General features: G+C 41.0%; 1 protein-coding gene across 3 annotated transcripts in view; it reads right to left on the reverse strand.

Moving 5' to 3' along the window:
• The window catches only part of LOC144070585 (hatching enzyme 1.2-like), a 57,215-nt gene that overhangs the window by 14,267 nt on the left and 21,513 nt on the right, over positions 1-21,435 (reverse strand). The window contains exons 3-13 of one of the 3 annotated variants that reach the window (XM_077594976.1): positions 15,148-15,287; positions 14,570-14,697; positions 14,246-14,310; positions 14,017-14,095; positions 12,794-12,797; positions 11,784-11,852; positions 10,555-10,710; positions 9,397-9,517; positions 9,133-9,311; positions 8,934-9,015; positions 8,599-8,723 (exon numbers count right to left, since the gene is read on the reverse strand). In XM_077594976.1, the coding sequence (XP_077451102.1) occupies positions 8,599-8,723; positions 8,934-9,015; positions 9,133-9,311; positions 9,397-9,517; positions 10,555-10,710; positions 11,784-11,852; positions 12,794-12,797; positions 14,017-14,095; positions 14,246-14,310; positions 14,570-14,697; positions 15,148-15,287 (1,148 nt within the window). Of the gene's footprint in view, positions 1-5,813; positions 7,546-8,598; positions 8,724-8,933; positions 9,016-9,132; positions 9,312-9,396; positions 9,518-10,554; positions 10,711-11,783; positions 12,248-12,793; positions 12,798-14,016; positions 14,096-14,245; positions 14,311-14,569; positions 14,698-15,147; positions 15,288-21,435 lie in introns of those variants that run through there. The other 2 variants (XM_077594972.1, XM_077594974.1) reach the window with 2 other exon arrangements.

Below are 21,435 nucleotides of genomic sequence, written 5' to 3' on the forward strand. Positions count from 1 at the left end.
TTTTTGTAATGTGGAAGGAAACCGGAGTACCCAGAGAAAACCCACGCAGGCCGAGGGAGAACATACAAACTCCACACAGGTGGACAAACCGGGATTCGAACCCAGAACTCCAGAACTGAGAGGCCAACACGCTAACCACTCACCTGCTGGGCCGCCCCGTGATTCATTCAATTTTTTAAACATTTTCAAATGCAAGAATGATAATAACTGTTGACTTTTGAATGCACTTACGTATTATCAACAGAGTTGACGAATGGGGTTACCTTATATTAATTCTAATTCATCCCTCATTAAAATCAACATATGTCTTCCCCAAGACATGGCCCAAACACAAAACAATGTGACTTCAATCAAAAACGTTTAACTTTATACACAACAAGTTTAGAACCAAAAGACAGTTTTTGCGCTATAAAAACTCTCTTTTGAAAAATGGGAAAGATGACAAATTTCAGTTACACGCATAGCACAGCACATGTGTATACAATTATGTAGAGGTATACAGAAGAAGGAGTATGCCTTTTAGGACAAACTAAGGAAAACTGACAGTCAATTTCAAAAGAAAGGATGACAAATTTTACCCGTGTAAGCATTGGTTGGGTGTTATTTTTGTTAAAACATTGTAAACCAAAGCGAAAATATTACGAAAATAAAAACTCACAAAATAGCGGTGCTGTTGCGTAGTTCATGCAACAAACTTCAAGCGGAAATGACTCAGCGGAAGCACTGCAGTGTGCACTGAAGGTGAGGATTTTTCAAATCTGCAGAGTGTAATGCTTAAAACTACCACAAGAGAGCAGTGAGTTAACATATTTCTGGTCAGGCATACTCATTGATAATTCTTGCAAATGCTCAAAGCTTGGTTTACACACTTAGAGAAGGTAAAGAAATTGAATCACTCGTCTATTAGGATCCGACAACCGTTTCTGGCCACCATAATCTCAACCCTACATGATGCATGGTTTGGACAAATGTAGCGTGAGAATGTTAACATAAAACATCCACCCTTCCATAAATCACGCTTTGTCCATTCTATGCTCCCCGAAACACATTTTGTTCCTGTTGTGATGGAAAGACTCGGCGAGACACGATGGTGCGTTTAGGGCACATCATGTAAAAACAATGATTCATACATCAACTCTGCTTTCAGCTTTAACAAATAAAAGTAATTCACACACAGAGAATGTGAAGAAATTTAATCACTCGTCTAGTAGGATCCGACAGTCGTTTCTGGCCACCATAAAATATTTCACTCTCTATGATGCACGTTTGGACAAATGTAGCGAGAGAATCTTAACATGCACACACACACGCACACACAGACACACACACACACATACACACACATCCATCCATAAATCACGCTTTATAAGGATTATAGTTGGAACTTCGTATTGCTACCAACAGCTTTGTTAGAAACTGTAATATTATTATCATCACAGAAACGTGGCTACACCCGCTTATCCCCGACGCTGCGGTATCGCTAGCTAGCCGAACGCTTTTTCGAAACGACTGTTCAAAAGTATTAACAGGCAAAAGCAAGAGAGGAGGACTGTGCATGTATATACATAATGAATGGTGTGGTGACAGTAAAATTATTGACACTCACTGTTCCCCGGATTTAGAGTTATTAGCAATACGATGTAGGCCCTATTATCTACCAAGAGAGCTAAACGTCGTCATAGCAACGGCTATCTATATACCTCCGAATGCTAACGTTAACACGGCACTTAACCTCCTGCTAACGGCTATAAACAAACAACAGCTTGACCACCCCGATGGCGTTTTTATTGTCGCTGGTGATTTCAACAAGGCGTGTTTAAAGACTGTTTTACCTAAGTTTATTCAATACGTAAATTGTAATACTAGAGGAGACAAAACTCTGGACCATGTCTATTCTAACATTAAACATGCTTATAAAGCCACTTCCCTCCCTCACCTAGCTGGATCAGATCACCTCTGCCTATCTCTCACCCCCGCTTACACTCCACTCCGGAGGCAAACAACGCCACAAATAAAGATAATAAAAACTTGGCCCGACAACGCACTCTCTCAGCTGCAGGACTGTTTTTCCCGCACCAACTGGGAACTTTTTGTACACGACAACCTCCAGGACTACACGGACTCTGTACTTTCTTACATAAAAAACTGCATTGACAACGTCACTAAAGATAAACGAATACGGGTTTTTCCGAACCAAAAACCCTGGATGACCAATGAGACACAGGCACTCATCAAAGGCCGTAACTCCGCCTTTAGATCAGGGGACAAGATAAAATATCGCGCTGCCAGAGCTGAGCTGAAAAGAGGCATTAAAAAGGCCAAGGCAGCATATACCAAAAAAATTGAGGAGCACTTCACAGAAAATAACCCAAAGAAGATGTGGCAAGGAATACGACATATTACCAACTACAATAGCAATAATATGTCTGTTAATGCAGATGCCTCACTAGCGGAGGAAATGAACCGTTTCTTTGCCCGCTTTGAGACTGACAAATCAGACCCAGTCTCAACACCCCCACCACCACCCGGCAGCAATACACTGACGTTCCGGGAACAGGAAGTGAGACTGGTAATGCGGTCCGTGAACACCAGGAAGGCTGCTGGCCCAGACGGAGTACCTGGGAAGGTGCTCAAAGCCTGTGCTGACCAGCTGGCTGGAGTCTTCACAAATATTTTCAATTGTTCCCTGCAACTATCCATCATTCCATCTTGTCTGAAATCTGCCACCATCATCCCTGTCCCAAAAAAGCCAACCATTGGCAGCATGAATGATTATAGGCCTGTTGCCCTCACGCCTGTGATCATGAAGTGCTTTGAAAAGTTGGTAGCCCGCCATATCAGGAATACAATCTCTCCCTCAATTGACCCTCACCAGTTTGCTTATAGAGCAAACAGGTCCACTGATGATGCTATTGCCATTGCTCTTCATACAGCACTGAGCCACCTGGAACAGCCTGGGAACTACGTGAGGATGCTCTTCATTGACTATAGCTCAGCCTTCAATACCATAAAACCGGACATTCTGACTGACAAACTCTCCCACCTTGGACTATCCTCTTCAATCTGCTGCTGGATAAAGGACTTCTTGACCAACCGACCACAGACTGTTAGACTTGGTCCCCACCTCTCTTCCTCCATTACACTAAGCACTGGCTCCCTTCAAGGCTGTGTACTGAGTCCTCTTCTGTACTCCCTGTACACCTACGACTGCACACCCACCCACCAGTCTAACACCATCATCAAATTCGCTGACGACACCACTGTGGTCGGACTCATCTCAGGAGGGGATGAGTCGGCTTACAGAGATGAGGTCAACAATTTGTCTTCGTGGTGCTCGGTGAACAATCTCACACTGAACACCACGAAAACTAAAGAAATCATCCTGGACTTTCGCAAACACGGCACAGATCTGGCCCCACTCCTCATAAATGGAGTATGTGTAGACAGGGTCCAGTCCTTTAAATTCCTGGGGGTCCACGTCACGGACAAGCTCTCATGGTCTACAAACACCACGGCAGTGGTGAAGAAGGCTCAGACACGACTCCATTTCCTCAGGGTACTTAGGAAGAACAACTTGGGCACCAATCTTCTGAGAACCTTCTATAGAACCACTGTAGAGAGCATCCTGGCGTACGGCATCACAGTGTGGTACGCTGGAAGCACGGCGGCAGACAAAAAGGCCATGCAGAAAGTGATTAACACTGCCCAGAGGATTGTCGGCTGCTCTCTGCCCTCACTTGAAGACATTGCCAGCCCTCGTTACCTCAGCAGAGCCAAGAACATCATAGGGGACCCTTACCACCCTGGTCACAATCTGTTCCAGCTGCTGCCCTCTGGCAGACGCTATAGGTCCCACAAAGCACGGACAAATAGGCTTAAGGACAGTTTTTCCCCACATCCATCAGAAATCTAAACTCGCGCTAACATAACACACATTCCCCTCTGCGGTGTATGAACAGATGTTTGGTTGGTGATCTGCCTCCTACTAGCTGACTGAGGAAAGGTAAGTGGAAGACAGTGAGAGGTAAGCGAGAGGTAAGCGACCTGTATCCTCAACAGCGGAATGACAAATTACAAGTCCGTAACTTACACTTATTAGGTCTTTTGCCGATTAAACGTAGCTTATGGAGAAGCACCATCAATTTCGTCACACGCAGTTTCTGCGTGTGATGACAAGTAGGCTTTTGTGTTGTGATAATGACGACAGGGCCTATGTCCGATTATTATTATTATTATTAGAAGAACAAGAGAGCTCAAGTGAATTTTTTGCCTCAACTTTTTTTTAAACGTTTTTTCTCTGATTGAAGTGAGCATTTGTTTGATTGATAAAAATATATATAATATTTGTATTGAAGCAACTTTTTTTGATTGAATAATAAAGACACAATTCTATCTCTATTTTTGCATGTTTTGAATTACACGTGGCAACTGCACACAAATCTGTGTAAGATTTCCAAAACAAAACATTTACATTATTGTACACCGTGACCTTCACTTAACACTTTAGAGACCAAGCACCTAAATAATTGACAGTAAATTAAAATTACTTAAACTCTGACCCTGGGCGGACCGGATAATCAGTGGTCAGCAAGTCTGCCTTTCAATTCTGAGATGGAGGGTTCAATCTATGGTGAGTTCCGGCCTTCCTGTGTGGAGTTTGCATGTTCTCCCCCTGGTACTCCAGTTGCCTCTGCATGGTAGACTGGTTCATTCATCCATTTTCTGAACTGCTTATTCTCACAAGGGTTGTGGAGCTGCTGGAGCCTATCTCCGCTAACTACCAGTTCATTTTTGCCCAAAACGTTACCTCACTGGCTGCCACTGGATCTATTTTGACTCAGAGGAGCGAATGAACATCCGTTCAGTCGCTTTTAAGTGAATTAGACATGTATTGTCATCAATTAGTTAATTCACCTCACTTCCTCAGGGTAAATACAGGTTACTATCGATTTTGGGGAATTTACGGCTACTTCAGGTTCCTTTGTCACTTTATGCTTATTTTCAGACATTTCCAGGTGACTTCCTGTTGGTTTGGGTCATTTTAAGATTCCTTGTTAACACATTGGATTCCATTGATAGCGCCGCAACATTTTGACGACAGGGGGCAAAAAAACGAGTATGAGAATATTGAGTAAAGTGCCAGCACTTGATCACACAACTCACAAAATTATGGTTTCACTGGCCCCGGGTGGAAAAATAGTATTTCATTCTGTGTGTACATTATGAATGTGCTACAAAGTGCCTGTCAGGCAGACGGTACCCGGTCGTTTCGGCGACCGACGTTTGGTCGACGGATGCTTGGTCCCCGGACGTTTGGTCGAATGGACGTATCATCGACGGACAGTTCGCTGAACGGACGTTTCGTCGGCCGGACGTATCGTCAAACGGACGTTTGTTGGACGGATTCGCCGCCGGACAGGACGTCGAACGGATGTTTCGCCCCCGGGTTCGCTCACTCTCAAAATTATAATCATGACAGAGAGAGAGAGAGAGAGAGAGAGAGAGAGACACGCCAATAGATATTTAGATATTAATGCTATTACATTGTCAATGCAATTACAAACTCACTCTCTCTCTCATGATTATAATTTTGAGAGCGAGAGATTACCTGGTTGGTCGCTTTCAACAGTAAACTCTCTGTCTCTCTCTCTTTTGAGAGCGAGCGAACCCGGCGGCGAAACGTCCGTTCGACGTCCTGTCCGGCTGCGAATCCGTCCAACAAACGTCCGTTCGACAATACGTCTGGCCGACGAAACGTCCGTTCGGCGAACTGTCCGTCGATGATACGTCCATTCGACCAAACGTCCGGGGACCGAGTGTCCGTCGACCAAACGTCAGTCGACGAAACAACCGGTCACGCAGGCAGACATATCTGTCAACCTTGGCCAATTGCTCTTTAATGATTGCAATTCCCCTTATTAAGCAATAAAAAACATACAAATGCAACGCGGCACATATTTGCTCACATAGGGCGCACTTAAATGTCTAAAATTTTCTCCAAAGTAGATGGGGTGCCCAATCAGTATGCAATAAATTCAAGATTCTGTAAATGTGGGGATCTGGGTACATTGCTTGCTGACAAAGGATGTGTGAAAGTGTAATGCGCAGGCACATATCATGCTTAAAGCATGACGATATTAGCAGTCGACGATGACGTTTTTGTCTGCTACTAGTGACCGAGAAGATCCGGATTAGAGCCCAAATTGGTAAATTGAGAGCGGTTTTACAAAAAAAACGTAATTTTAAAAAATCCTGTACAAAAGTTATATGGCGTACAAAATTTGAAATAATAAAAAAAACAAAATATGGGAAAACGTATAAGTTGACAGGTATGGGCAGAACAACTCCGAGGGCTGGACCCGACCCCCTAGCGGCTCACTTCCAGGCCACGAGCCATAGAGGATTGGATGTGGCTAAAGATGCTGACATCAAGTTGTGTGATGCATGTAGCCATACACCAATGCACCCATACTTAACATGTTCCGGAGTGATGAATGGGGGTATGAGAGTATGCTAAGGTTACCCAGAGAGTCCAAAAGAATTGTTCCTAGTGCGTTTGTTCAGTTTTTTTCATATATGGATAATATGTACTTGCTTTTGTGTCGGTGCTACCTTATGTATTCATAGTTAATTCAGGTAACTGTTTGAAGAGTATCACTGCCAATACAATTGCAACACAAGCAGATTTAACACTTCATCTGAAGGGCTCCAGCAAGAATTACACGAAAACAACTATTTTGGCAATGCAGTTAGCTCTGCTTGGAATCATCTGACCACAGCACTTGATCATGCAGCAACAGGAGAATGCATAAAACACAGTCAGGCAAACCAGAGTCGGACAATTGTATAAAATCTGGGTGATGGAAAGTTGCTGCTGTCACTTTGCAACGCTATCATCACGGATGGGAGTAGCTGCTGCCTCAGAGATCTGTCGAGACAATTGGCTTGCTTCGTTAGACTATTTGTCAGTTATAAATACATTGCAGTCTTACTGATGCGAGAGACGTGTGGGTATTCCTGAGACCATCAACGAGCATCTTAGAGGTACACCAAGAAATCATTTGTTTGTTCATTGTTAGTCTTTTAAATTATCCCTGGCATACTTGGAGAATGCTTTGAATTAAAAGTAAGTTATTCATGTATGTGTTGTAGTGATTGTAATTTCTATAAAGTGTTTGCTATTGCCCGCAACACTAATGAGGATAAAGCGGTTCAGAAAATGAGATGAGATGAGATGAGGTGTTTGCTATTGTTATGTGTTTGTGTTTTATTGGAGTTCACCGATAATGGTGAAAGTGATGTCCATAATTAATAGCATTAATGTCAAATGAAGATAACATTAATCCAAATTAATGAAATTCTTGATGGAAAAAAGACTCAATGGGCCAAATATTTCTGATACACAATCTCATGTTCATGTAAATTTATTGCTGAATCACGTAGATTACTGTTGAGTTTACAAATGTAAGTCAGAAGTCCCAATTGGCCTTCAAGATTAGGGAAAATATATCATGGGCTTCGAGTCATCATTTTGGGTGGCTTCCTCTGAAAAAGTGAATATCAAAAGGGTTATTCAGGTTACAAATATTATACCACATCTTGTATGATGAATATTCACAGTAAAAAATAGAAGGTTGTGTTTACATAACATTTTCACAAAGCGCAACTGAGATTTTCAAGTTTTCATAAATGAAGTATTTGTGACTCAGCTTAATCAACTTGATAAAATGAGTTGTAACTTGAATTGGAATGATCAAGTTACATCTTAACTTAACTTTCTCAGTAACTAGAACCTGAAATGTTCAATTGAGTTGAATTTAGCCTTTATATAAAAGCATAGTCAGACAGGCTGTGTAGCTCTAGGGTGTTAAACTCATTTTTTGTCACAGCCACGTTGGAGTTACATTTTCATTTAAATGGTTGTCAGCCAATCGACTAATGACTAATACACACTCAAATTTGAACACATTTCTGAGCCTCTTAATAGCAAATATTCTCTTGTATTTTTTTTAAATGTATTTACAAGGCGGCCCGGCGATTGAGTGGTTAGCGCATCGGCCTCGCAGCTCTGGGGTCCTGGGTTCAAATCCAGGTCGGTCCACCTGTGTGGAGTATGCATGTTCTCCCCAGGCCTGCATGGGTTTCCTCCGGGTACTCCGGTTTACTCCCACATTCCAAAATCATGCATGATTACATATATATATATATATATATTGCCAACAAAGAGTACATAACAAAGTATTGAGATTAACTTTTGGTATTGACCAAATACTTATTTTCCACCATGATTTGCAAATCAAATCTTTAAAAATCAAACAATGTGATTTTCAGTTTTTTTCTCTCTCTCTCTCTCTCTCTCTCTCTCTCTCTCTCTCTCTATATATATATATATATATATATATATATATATATATATATATATATATATATATATATATAATGTATATGTTCAAAAGTTCTCTGATTAGTACATGCATTTTTTTGTGTTTGGCAATATCATTTTTTGTGTTTGGCAATATCTTGCAAATATTAAAAAGTGTACATTCTGCTATTTTTTGTAGTGTATTGTTGGTAGTGTGAGATAAGATACACACTCACAGCACTGGTAGAGATTGTTGAGTCTTTTGATATCATTCTGGCTCATCTCCTTAGCATTGCCAAAGGATACATTGGGGTCAGGAATAGGAAGCATGGTGGGCTGGTTGTTCTTGGAGAAAGCATACCTGTAAAATAACATGAAGCAATTTATTTGAACCAAAACATTTCCAAAATGCAAAAAAAAGTTTTGTAAGACCAGGATTGCTGTAAGAAGGGCAAGAATGAGGGCCCATGATTGACAATGTCTATACAAACTATAAAATTGTAGATTAAATCTGATACATTGAAGTGATGGAGCCCAAAGTAATTTTTCTTTATAATGCAGTTGTTCATACTTGTGGTATTGCATTACAGAGTTGTAATCATAAGAAGTGCCCTGGTTGAGGGTGGAAATCTTCCTAAAGTTGTGCTCCATTCCTGAAAAACAAACAAAAAGTTAATTTGTTAGTATTTGTATTCTGAAGATTCATTAGTGGAAGTGAAAGGAAAAAAGTAGTTAATCGGCAAAAATTAACAATCAAATTTACAAATTACCAGATTGAACATTTTGCAGAAGGACTCTGATGTGGTTGTCTCTGTCGTTTCGTGTCTGCTCATGATTAAATCCAAGAGCATGGAGAAGCTCATGCTGGACAGTACCATGATAAAGGCATCCACGGCGAGCCAGAGAAACCGTCTGCTTACCACCACGGCGACCAACATAGGAGTAGCATCTGAACAGAATGAGAGCCGAGTTGAAGAGAACAAAGAAGTGGTCAATTCTTTTTATGACCTATTTTGCCCCAGTCGTTAGTATACCCATTCTGGGACTCGATGCTCAGCCAGTCACGGTCACTGCTTCTGGTGGGTCTGAAGCGAATGCAGGAAAATGAGGAGAAGGACTCAAGTCCACGGGTGATGAGGGCCTTCTCACGGGAGGCTAGCCGAACAATGAAGGAAAGGTTACTATATTTCATTCTTAGCACAATGATGAATATTTTGTGGACGTCTCATCTCATCTCATTTTCCGAACCGCTTTATCCTCATTAGGGTCGCTGGGGGTGCTGGAGCCAATCCCAGCTGTCTCCGGGCCAGAGGCGGGGGACACCCTGAATCGGGTGCCAGCCGATCGCAGGGCACAAGGAGATGGACAACCATGCACATTCACACACATACCCAGGCAGGCCTGGGGAGAACATGCAAACTCCACACAGATGGATGTGATCTGGATTTGAACCCAGGACCCCAGAGCTGTGAGGCCAACGCGCTAACCACTCACACCACCGGGCCGCCCATTCGTAATTAATATTACATATAATTAATCAGTGTTCTATTAATTCATTCTTTTTCCATAAAACCTATCCTCACAAGTTTTGCAGGGGATGCTGGAGCCTATCCCAGCCAAATACGTCCACCAGGCAAGGGACACCCTGAATTGGTGGTCAGCTAATCACAGGACACAAGGACACAAAGAACCATTCAGGCTCACACTCATACCTATTGGCAATTTAGGGTGTTCAACCAGCCTACCCTGCTTTTTTTAGATGTGGGAGGAAACCGGAGAAGAAAGAGAAAGGAGAACACTCAAACTCCACACAGTTCACAGGTTCGGACCACCTAGGATTGAACCCTCAATTTTAGAACTGTGAGGCAGCCGCGCTCACCACCCGTACACCGGGCTATCTAATCAGTGTTCTAAAATGTATTTATGATTATGCAACAGTAACTTGAAGTTATTTGAGAAAATCTATTTTATGTGCTTTTCAGGGAGCATTTTATCACATGAATGTGTATTTATACTATAGCAATGGGATATGGGACTGCATCCAATAGCAATACAATTGTTTGTATTGTATTGCATTGTTCATGAACAATTGCAAGGAGGTGGTACTTGCTGTTTAAAAAAAGAAGAAAAGAACACCATTCTGATCAATCCTTGACAAACACAATATAGAGAAAAAATGTTAAGCCACTTACAAAAGTGATTAGTAATGTAATATGGGATGTAGACCTTTCCATCATTCCATTTGCCCCATTTGCATCCTCGACTGGTGCAGGGGTCAGCATTTCTCTCTGCACCATTGTCTATGGCAATGTCTCCTTCAATCAGGAATGGCTCATCAGCTGAACGGACTGGAACACAGTTATAGATAGTTTGAAGCCAGCTGATTCCTTGTTTGATTTTAACTTCTGATGGTTCTTTTTTCCAACGTTTGTAGGTCAGGCAAAGGGCCAATTTAGATTAGATTTCGTAAACATGCACAAACCTCAACTTTAGAAAAAGACAAATAAAGTGGAAATGGGGCGAACACTCCGACTATTTCAGACATTTTCTTTTAGAGGGGCAGAATTGTGTGCTCACCACATGCTCTGATTGTCAAAAGGAGAAACTGTTTTGGTCATTGGAAGCTAGACTCATGCTTGGTATGCGGTAGTCCAGCAGACCTTGGAAATTTCCACATGATCACTAGCGTCAGTGTGCGACATCTCTTACTGTGTCATAGCCAGTGTGATAGTTTTATAGAGTATAAAATTGATCATAGAATGACATACCGTATTTTCTCGCATATAAGCCGTCCCCGTGTATAAGCTGCACCTTTAAAATTGCCTTAAAATCGTTGAATTTTACAATTTCTCGCGCATGAGATGCCCCCTGATTCACAATTTTCACCTTCATATTTATGCTTTTAATAGGGAGCACAAGTGTGTTACTTTGAAGGGAAAATCTTAAGAAAAATCATCGTACGTGGAATTTCTGAGATACTGCATGAATCAAAAGCACATGATTAGGGTCAATATCATAAGGAAGTTAGTAATTCATCCAGTATTGGTTGTTTTCTTACTGCAAAACACAAATTAACCAACAAATAGTAAATGTTAATTTGTAGACATCTACTGGTGAAAAATAGTATTGCAATTGTAAGTCTTGTGCGTATATAAGCCGTACCATGGCGGTCATCATTTTTTTAGTTACAAATACGGCATGTATGCGGGAAAATACGGTAGTAAAACTATGCCGTCTACAAAATTGCCACTCCCCCACACAGGCTCACTTTGATTATTTGGTACATCTACGTATATTGGCGGTCTATCAACTTTCAAAACGTGTGTGCTGTGCACTGGCCTGGTGTGTAAATAAATCTCTTATATTTCCATGAAAAACTATTAAAATGGGGTATACAGACAATTTACCCATTCATACTCACTCCGATTACTGTTGGCTCTGTTCAGACGTTCAGACACAGAAAGGTCACTCAGGCCTTCTTCAACATCATCTATAACATGAATAGGATTTAACTTGGAGAAAAATACCTTCCGATCTTGTACAAGTAAAGACATTTGTAAACCTACCTGCCTGTTTGGATAGCACAGCAATGGAAAAGGAGAGGAAAGAAAATTATGTGTTAGAAAATCAAAAATGTACTGTATACAACAACAAAAATCTAGTAAAATCTATATTGCAATTGTAAAAAAAATGCTATATTTCAAATTTATAATCGTATTATATATTGTGTCTTTGACTTCAAAGTAGCATTTTATAAAGAAAAGAACTACACTTAATGAATTATGAACTCAACAAAAAGGTAGGGAATGTAATCATTTAAAAGCGCACTATCACAGATTTTTACACACCAATTCCATGTTAGAGTCTTGTCAAAGAGTATTACAAAAAATAAACGACCACGCTGCTTACTCACATAGATCCATAAGTTTTAAAATTGTACAAAAAAAAACATTTTTGTAACGTTGCCATCAGCTTTCTTTAAAAACAATTACGTCACAAGAGTAAGGAAGCCAACAGTGGCGTATACCTCAATAGAAACAGAGTGTGTAGATGATTTCTTATTGGTTTTATTATTCATTCATTCATTTTCTGAACTTCTTATCCTCAAGGGTAGCGGGGGGAGCTGTAGCCTACCCCAGCTAACTACGGGCAGCAGACGGGGGACACCCTGAAGTGGTGGCCAGCCAATTACAGGGTATAAGGCAGTGGTCTCCAACCACTGATGGCAGTCCGTCAGAGTAATAAATATAAGTGTTCAATCTCACCCTCCTACTTGAAATAAGAAAAGCTGTTATAAAAATAATTGCTATTATGCTCGCCCTCCCCATTAGCCGGTCTGTGGTGAGAAAAAGGTTGGGGACCACTGGAATAAGGAGACGGACCAGCATACACGTTCACACTCATACCTAGGGGCAAATTAGAGTGTTCAACCAGCCTACCCTGCATCTTTTGGGGATGTTGGAGGAAACCAGAGTACCCATAGAAAATTCACGCAAGAACAGGGAGAACATGCATACGCCATACAGTGAGGCCGATCTGGGATCAAACCCTTGACCTCAGAACCGTGATGCTGATGCGTGAGCCACTAATCCACAGGGGCCCCCATTGGTTTTATTACAAAATTCAAAATTGAAAGTGGGTCAGAGTAGAAAGTAAGTCCCAAAAAAATTGATTTTACCGTACATGTTCAAACCGGAGGCTGTAGGACCATAACACAGCCGTCGTGACTCAAAAAGTAAGAGACACATGGATGCATCTTGGACTCTATCTACTAAATCGTAAATATCTTACATTTACAACCCTCAAATTTCCAAGAAAACCTGGGGATTGATGCTAGTTTATCATCTGAAATTAAATCTGAGATTTTTAATGGTGCACTTTTGACGATTCTGGCCAAGAAACAAAACTAGCTAAGTCCTTTCTGTTTTGGTTCCAATGCCATTCACTAGGGCTGCTAGCCCACATGCTAGCCATCTAACAATGTTATATTTTACTGCTGTTGAGTTAAAAAAAACCAAAAAACCCGACTCTTTGGGCACGTCAATTGTCACTTGGTTAAAGCAGTCTTGTGCCGCAGCAAAGTCCCAACTATCGAATTCAGTAAGTGATATGGTGCCATTCAACCAAGTAAATCAGAAACCAATGGTGATGAGGATGTTCTCCTTGCAAGAAAAACCCAGAAGATTGTCTGCTCTCTTTATTTGTGCGAGCATTTGGGAATGCCTATTGGTGAACCTATCAAAACCAAATTGCTTGTTTGTGTAGTGTTTACAGTAATCCCTCGATTATCGCAGTTAATGTAGACCAGACATGGCCGCGATAAACGAAAAACCGCAAAGTAGGGTCACCCATATTTAAAAAAAATATATATATATTTTTTTATTTGCTTACTTACTCGCGTGCTGAGTTCTAGTAGCAAGCGGAGGACAGGGGAGTGGCTTCCGCTTGCGAGTTTCAGCGTGGATTTTCACATTTTTATGAATTAAAAAAAAAAAAAATCCCCCAGAAAAAATCTGCGATGTAGTGAAGCTACGATATTCGAGGGATTACTGTATAGTGACCTGGTTCTATCATCATTAAAGCAATAGAACAAAGGTATCGTAATTGCAATCTTAAAACGTTTTTAGTTTGCAATGTTTGGTAACGTTAGGTACCCCATTGTCAGCCCAACAATTCGAGGACAGCAGTAGGAGAGCCAGAGTTGACAACTTGAGAAAACCCATTCCAGTAGATCTGCATAACAAATACTGATCAGTGCAAAGACATATACAATACAAATGCATGTAGAAGACCTTTAGATGAAAATTGTATTTTTGAAATTAATACAGAAGTGCAAGTAATTGATCTTTAAATAGAGCTTTAAATAAAACTAACTGGTCCTACCTTGTATCCTCTGTGTGGACTTGAAAGCAGAGCTTTCTGTTTGTGTATTTATATGATTTTTCTGCCTGGAAAACCAAATAAGGATTATCAGAATTGATGGCAAAATACACAAACTTCAGTAACATATGGTTCAAGCACACACTCAAATGTCCATGGGAATGGCACACTTGACATTTTGACGTTTGTTTGTTGGGGACCTGTGCACCATGCATATCTTTCAAAGGAAAAAATGCGATAGGAGTAAAACTGTTCCATAGCAGATCAAAGGTCCTAGGAGGAAAATGATGTGATCAGCATGCATGTTCAATTAAAGAATAGTATTACCTGAAAAAATGAATGAAACACTCGTTCATCATCTGTTCCACACAACAAGGGTTGCGGGTGTTGCTGGAGCCTGTCCCAGCTGACTTTGGGCAAAAGGCAGACTACACCTTGGACTGGTCGCCAGTTAACTATAGGGCACACAGTGAGACAGACAACCATTTGCACTCATAATCATACTGCCACAGAATGATAATTGATCCCACGTTTGCCTGCACCAGAGTCAGGCGAGTGAACCCTTACACCCTCAAGTAGCTACACTGAATACATGTACAAGTTTTAATTATTGCTTACAAACTTCTTGAAAGAGCAAGTACAGCAAAATTAAGTGTTACCATTTGACCACATGACCTGTTATTGTGATTAATTGAACCCAAATTTGGCCCCATGGTTCGCTAAAAATTATTTCTATATCCTCACAAGAAAACAAACGATCATTCACGGTCACACTAATACCTCCGGACAATATGGAGTTTTATTATTAATAGTTTATATTAGCACCTAAATATTTGCAATTTTTATCAACCAGCTTTCCAATAATAGCAAACTTTTTTTAAAATAAAGGATCAATATTAACTTACCGGCAGCCCAGTGATTGAGTGGTTCGCGTGGCGACCTCACAGCTCTGGGGTCCTGGGTTCGGATCCAGGTCGGTCTACTTGTGTGGAGTTTGTATGTTCTCTGCAAGCCTGCGTGGGTTTTCTCCAGGTACTCCGGTTTCCTCCCACATTCCAAAAACATGCATGTTAGGCCGGTTTGGACACTATAAATTGCCCCTAGGTATGAGTGTGTGTGAATGGTTGTCTGTCTCCTTGTGCCCTGCGACCAGCTGGCCACCGATTCAGGGTGTCCTCTGCCTCTGGCCCGAAGTCAGCTGGGATAGGCTCCAGCACCCCCATGACCCTAGTGAGGATAAAGAGGTTCAGAAAATGAATAAATGAACTATTCATTCATTCATTTTCTCATCTCATCTCATCTAATTTTCTGAACGACTTATATCCTCACAAGGGCCACGGTTACGTTAAATTACCAAAAGTTAAACCTAAACCAATTTTTGAACTCAGGGAAATGAGACTTTATGTAAAATTGTGGGCTTACCATTTATACAGTGGGGCAAATTAAGTATTTAGTCAACCACCAACGTTGCAAGTTCTCCTACTTGAAAAAAGATTAGAGATGGGTAAACCTCAACCATGAGAGAAGGAATGTGGAGAAAAAAAACAGAAAATCACATTGTTTGATTTTTAAAGAATTTATTTCCAAATTAGAGTGGAAAATAAGTATTTGGTCACCTAAAAACAAGCAAGATTTCTGGCTGTCAGATAGATCTAACTTCTTCTAGCAAGGTCCAGAGCTGCCAACTACTCCGGAATTTCAGGAGTTTACCCGGAAATGCAACGCAAACTCCGTAAATCCCCAAAAATTGTCACTTAATTTTTTTAAAGCAACACTTTCAGAAAAGTACCAAATTTCCAATTTAAATGCCTCGAAATTCAAGAGCGCATTGTGAATCATCCAAGTTACAAGTTCTGACAAATGATTCATCTTGTGCAACTTCAGCGCATATCGATTTTGCATTCACTCCGGATAAACTCCGGAAATGGAACAAGGGTACTCCTGAAATGGGGTCGTCGGAGGTTGGCAGCTCTGAAGGTCTAACGAGGTTTCCACTCATTACCTGTATTAATAGGATTTGTTTTAACTCATTATCGGTATAAAAGACACCTGTCCACAACCTCAGTCTCTCACACTCCAAACTCCACTATGGCCAAGACTAAAGAGCTGTCGAAGGACACCAGAGACAAAATTGTAGACCTGCACCAGGCTGGGAAGACTGAATCTGCAATAGGTGTAAAGAAATCAACTGTGGGAGCAATTATTAGAAAATGGATGATTTACAAGACCACTGATAATCTCCCTCTATCTGGGGCTCCATGCAAGATCTCACCCCGTGGCTTCAAAATGATAACAAGAACGTTGAGCAAAAATCCCAGAACCACATGGGGGTCCTAGTGAATGACCTACAGAGAGCTGGGAGTACAGTAACAAAAGCTATCAGTAACACAATGCGCCACCAGGGACTCAAATCCTGCGCTGCCAGACGTGTCCCTCTCATTGCCAACAAAGAGTACATAACAAAGTATTGAGATGAACTTTTGGTATTGACCAAATACTTATTTTCCACCATGATTTGCAAATAAATTCTTTTAAAATCAAACAATGTGATTTTCTGTTTTTTACTCTCCACATTCTGTTTCATGGTTGAGGTTTACCCATGTTGACAATTACAGGCCTCTCTAATCTTTTCAAGTAGGATAACTTGCACAATTGCTGGTTGACTAAATACTTATTGTAAATGTATGTATTCCAGTGGCGGGCGGTGCATTTTCTGGTAGCGCCTTCAACGTATCAATCCAACCCTCAAAAACTATTTTATGGCTATAAAACCTCTACTGCAGCTACAGCTGCAACACATAAAAAATAATCAATAAATCAACGCACAAAAATGGGGTAAAATCCACTTCCTAGCATCAGTTCATGATTAAATACAAATACTGGAGTTTTTCAGACATTAAAACCAGGCCAGGGGGGCGATTTTCCCGGGAAAAGACAGCGATAAACGTCAATGGCGTACGGGCAAACATTGCCCGAAAATGGGGTAAAATCCAGCCGAAAACAGCATTTATTGATTAAATACAAATACTGGAGCTTTTTAGACATCAGAACCGGGCCCGGAGTATCATTTCCCCGGTAAAAAGACAGCGATGAACGTCGATACGTCCATACGTGAAATGACAAAAAATGCACTAAAATTAGGTAAAATCCACTTGCTAGCAGCATTTATTGATTAAATACAAATACTGGAGCTTTTGAGACATTACAACCAGGCCAGGGGGGTGATTCCCTCGGGAAAACACAGCGATGGACGTCAATGGTGAAACGGCAAAAAATAAACTGGGGTAAAATCCACATCCTAGCAGCATTTAGTGATTAAATACAAACACTGGAGCTTTTCAGATATCAGAACCGGGCCCACAATTGAAATATTATTTAGGAATATAGCTGTCAAAGCTGGATTGCCTCGACAATAATCTTCATACAGAGGAAGCAGCAAAACACATGGTAGTTTTTGACTCCCGGCCGATGGAGGTTATCTGGGAGGGTGGCCCCATCCTGACCGCTCTCAAAATGGCCGCTGCCCACTCCACTTTCTTTGTTCTTGGCTAGCCCCCACCCTTCCTAAGAAGGGGGGGAGCGGACGGACAGAGCTAGCGTCCACGTCGAGGTCCCCCAACCAGATACGCCGTCCGCTCGGTCGGTGATGGTATTTAATAGAAGTTAGGCGGAGACAAACTTTAGGCGGGAACACGAAAGGGGTGTGTTATATACAAAGTGATGACAGGCCTTGACCTGTAGGTGTCAGTAAAAATTCTATTCTAGTGACTTTAAATTCATAAGAGTGCAGAAGGGTGCAAGATTAAATATAAGAATACAATTCATATTTCACATTTCCCCCCTGTTGTGACTTGAAAGAATTTTCATTAAACATATCAATTTGTATCCCTCCCCTCCAGGTTCTAGAATACAAATATCATTGACAGTTACTCAACAGGGTATGGAAAATAACAAAATCACATGTCAAGGCAGAGGCGAGAAATGATGTATTCAGTGGTAAAAATTCCTCTACGTCCCTCTTAATGAGCGAACCCAATTTTTAAATCAAGACAAGTACATTTGCATAGAGGACTCGTCACACGCTTTGAAAGAATGCGAGAATCTCCAGTATGGTCTGTCATGCGGTGATACTGTGTCACTATAACCTACTAGCGTGTGCTGGATTGTGTTTTGAATCATAACTTTCATACAGGGGATTACACACAGAAGAAACACAGAACAGTAACAAAAACCGCAAGGTTGCAATTTTAAACAGAATTGAGAATCATGACCCGGTTATTAACCACGACCACAATGATACACCTACGGCTGAATGATCCTGGGCCATGGTGTTGACTAGGGCCTTTATTTCAGCTACGGCACGAGTAATGTACTGGTTTCATCTGGGATGAAGGTGCAGCAGTGTTCTCCCATCATGGCACACACATCTCCATCTTTGGCTGTTATCAGATCCAGGACTATCGGTCCTGTAACTTCCCTAAAGGCTTTTAAATCATCTGCTATACCCTGTAGGGCCTTGACAGTTTGGTTAATGAACACTCATGTAACAGCTTAATGTCTTTACACATGATTTTCTGGAGGGGTGGACCACAACCTTTGGTCAACAGGAACATCATCGCCCCAGATTGAATCACGTGGTTTGAATTGCACTGATTTTGCAATGATTTTGATCTCTTACTGTTATGTTCACTCTCCTTAAAAGGAATGCATCTTAGACCATCTGCACCACTGCAGATTTAAATGTGACGCCTAGACCCAGTGAATTCAGGATGTCAGGATCTGTGGAAATGGGTATACGGCTACACACATAACAACTTTGATTCGCAACAATCATTTTTTTCTGGAACACCATGAAATTATACCACACATCTTCTTCATAGTAGTTCTCCAGATTGTTCTTTCCATACCACTTCACTCTCCTCTGTGATAGGAGTATGTCATCATCTTGTTTTCCAGCTTGAGTCTCTGTGGGTGGGGCGTTCAGACACGCCCAGGTTGTCACTGACAGTCCAGTCACTGTGATGTGGGTGGCAACAGCTTTCACTGTGGCTTCTGTATAGAGGTGCAAAGTCTATGGGAGGTCAGGGTTAAGTGAGGAGTGCTCGTGGCAGGTGAGTAGACATCAGATGAGTTTTTCACGGACAAGGGTTTTGACACCGTCCGACTTACAGTCTACTCAAGAGTCACCTGTGTCTCGAACTACCTTGACCTGAGGTTGGTGAATTGACTTTGACTTTTCAGTGATCTTTGCTGCTGTGGAGGTTGGTGAGTTGGGCCACGAATGGGTCTTCCCATCGTGGAGAGAACCAGGACTTCCTTTTATGACTCGGATCAGGATCCAGTCACCTGGCTTCACCACCTCCTGCAAGATAGACAAAAGGATCACGGCAGCTTACATGTTCTTTGGATAAGTTTCTCTCCTTCCTTAGTCTCTCGTCATGGTTCATCTTCCCATAGAGGAAGTTGGAATGGTCTTCCATGAACTATCTCAAAAATGTGTTAATCCCGAGCTAGTTGGTACTATCTTCATATACGTTTTGGCCAGTGTTAGGCATTCTGGCCATGGCTTATTTATCTCCCCCATGGTTTTCTTAAGCCTTGGTTTTATTGTACCATTTGTTCGCTCTACTTAGGTGTTTTGCCATCTTTTGCACTATGCTGTTTGCAAAATGAGCTCCATTGTCACCTCAGATGATTCTGGAGATCCCATATTCTTTACACATCAATAAAATCCATGTGCATAATTTCAAATGGGTTTTGGACGTTGTCCTGGTTTGGACCTGAGGTTACCTTGCACATTATACCTGTAACAAATTAAACAGTTCCTACCAAAAAATTTAAAAGTAGGTATTTCGATGTCCATCATATTATCCTCCCTGTTGAGACATTTATGGCTCAATTTTGGAATAAATTTTTGGTAGGCACGGTAGGCCTTTAGCTGTGTACAGTTCGTCTGCAGACTGTTCTGTGTCTTCATGTCTCCATGCATCTTTTCCTTCTGTGGTGCAATGTTTTGCATATTAATTAATACCGTTTTTTAGATCGACTCAGTTTTTGTTGTCACGTTGTCCACGGATCCCAAAATGGAGGAAGAATCTACGGTGGAATTGGACAAAGTCACCCTTGGACCGGGACAAGGTGTCCTCTTGAAGTTTCCCTACCAGGGCTGAAGAGTCAGAATTAAGGTAGTTCCTTAAAACCAACAGGAAAAAAAAGATGGCATTTTACAAGTTTTATGGGTCATTGAAATGGCCACGTTTATTTCTTAATATCCAGAAACAAAATGCACACATTTATAATTCTGAATATAATTGAACCCACTAAATTGTAATCACTCCTTGTTTGTCAAGGTTAATATTTTAGCATAATTGTATCCTTTAAAGCAATTAAAACTCATTACTTATAAAATGCATACTAATCAAGTCCCAATTCATTTAACAATGTGTATCGCGTTGCATATTAAACTCAGTTGTTTGAAATTCAAAATATCCCAATCTAGTAGTTTTTTTTATCAAATGTAACATTCCATTGTCTTTGGAGTTTGTCAATCATCTCCTATAAAACTTTCTTAATCAATATTTTTCAATAGTCAGGCATACAATTAAATACTAGTAACATTTCTATCCATTGTAGTTTATTTTCTCTCTAATTGTTTACTTTAAAAATCTGTAAGAAGATCTAGTCTCAATTGTTTACTTTAACTATCTGTAAGAAGGTTTAGTCTCAATTGAAACGCTTTCACTTTTTTATGGAGACAATAAAACCAATATAAAAAGTTCCTTATGGCTTACAGCATTGCTCCCTGAGCAATAATCTTTCCAATCAATATTGGAGTGCTTGCCATTTTGTCTGATTACGTCAAAAAGTTTATCTTACCTGTCTCCTTATCGTTTCAACTGAGAGAACCTGCTTACAGTGCACAAGATGGATCCCGCTATTTTCATGTCTGCTGGTTGGTCAGGAACACTTGTGTTGAGCACCCAGGCTCCCGGGACCGCCATTGGTCCAGTCTGTTTTCTGTTGGGAAGCACAGTCTCCTCCTGCTAACCCAAATTCAGTGTGTTCCTTTAAAGTTTTTTCTTTTATGCAGATAGCCAGATTAGCCTCATCCTCTAGTTCCAATCGTGTAGTGAATAATGGCGTTTGGTATGGTCTACTAAATAGGATGTCCATATTTTGTTGTCCGGTTGACC

Source organism: Stigmatopora argus, chromosome 2 (genome assembly GCF_051989625.1).
Source record: "Stigmatopora argus isolate UIUO_Sarg chromosome 2, RoL_Sarg_1.0, whole genome shotgun sequence".
Taxonomy (NCBI): Eukaryota; Metazoa; Chordata; class Actinopteri; order Syngnathiformes; family Syngnathidae; genus Stigmatopora; species Stigmatopora argus.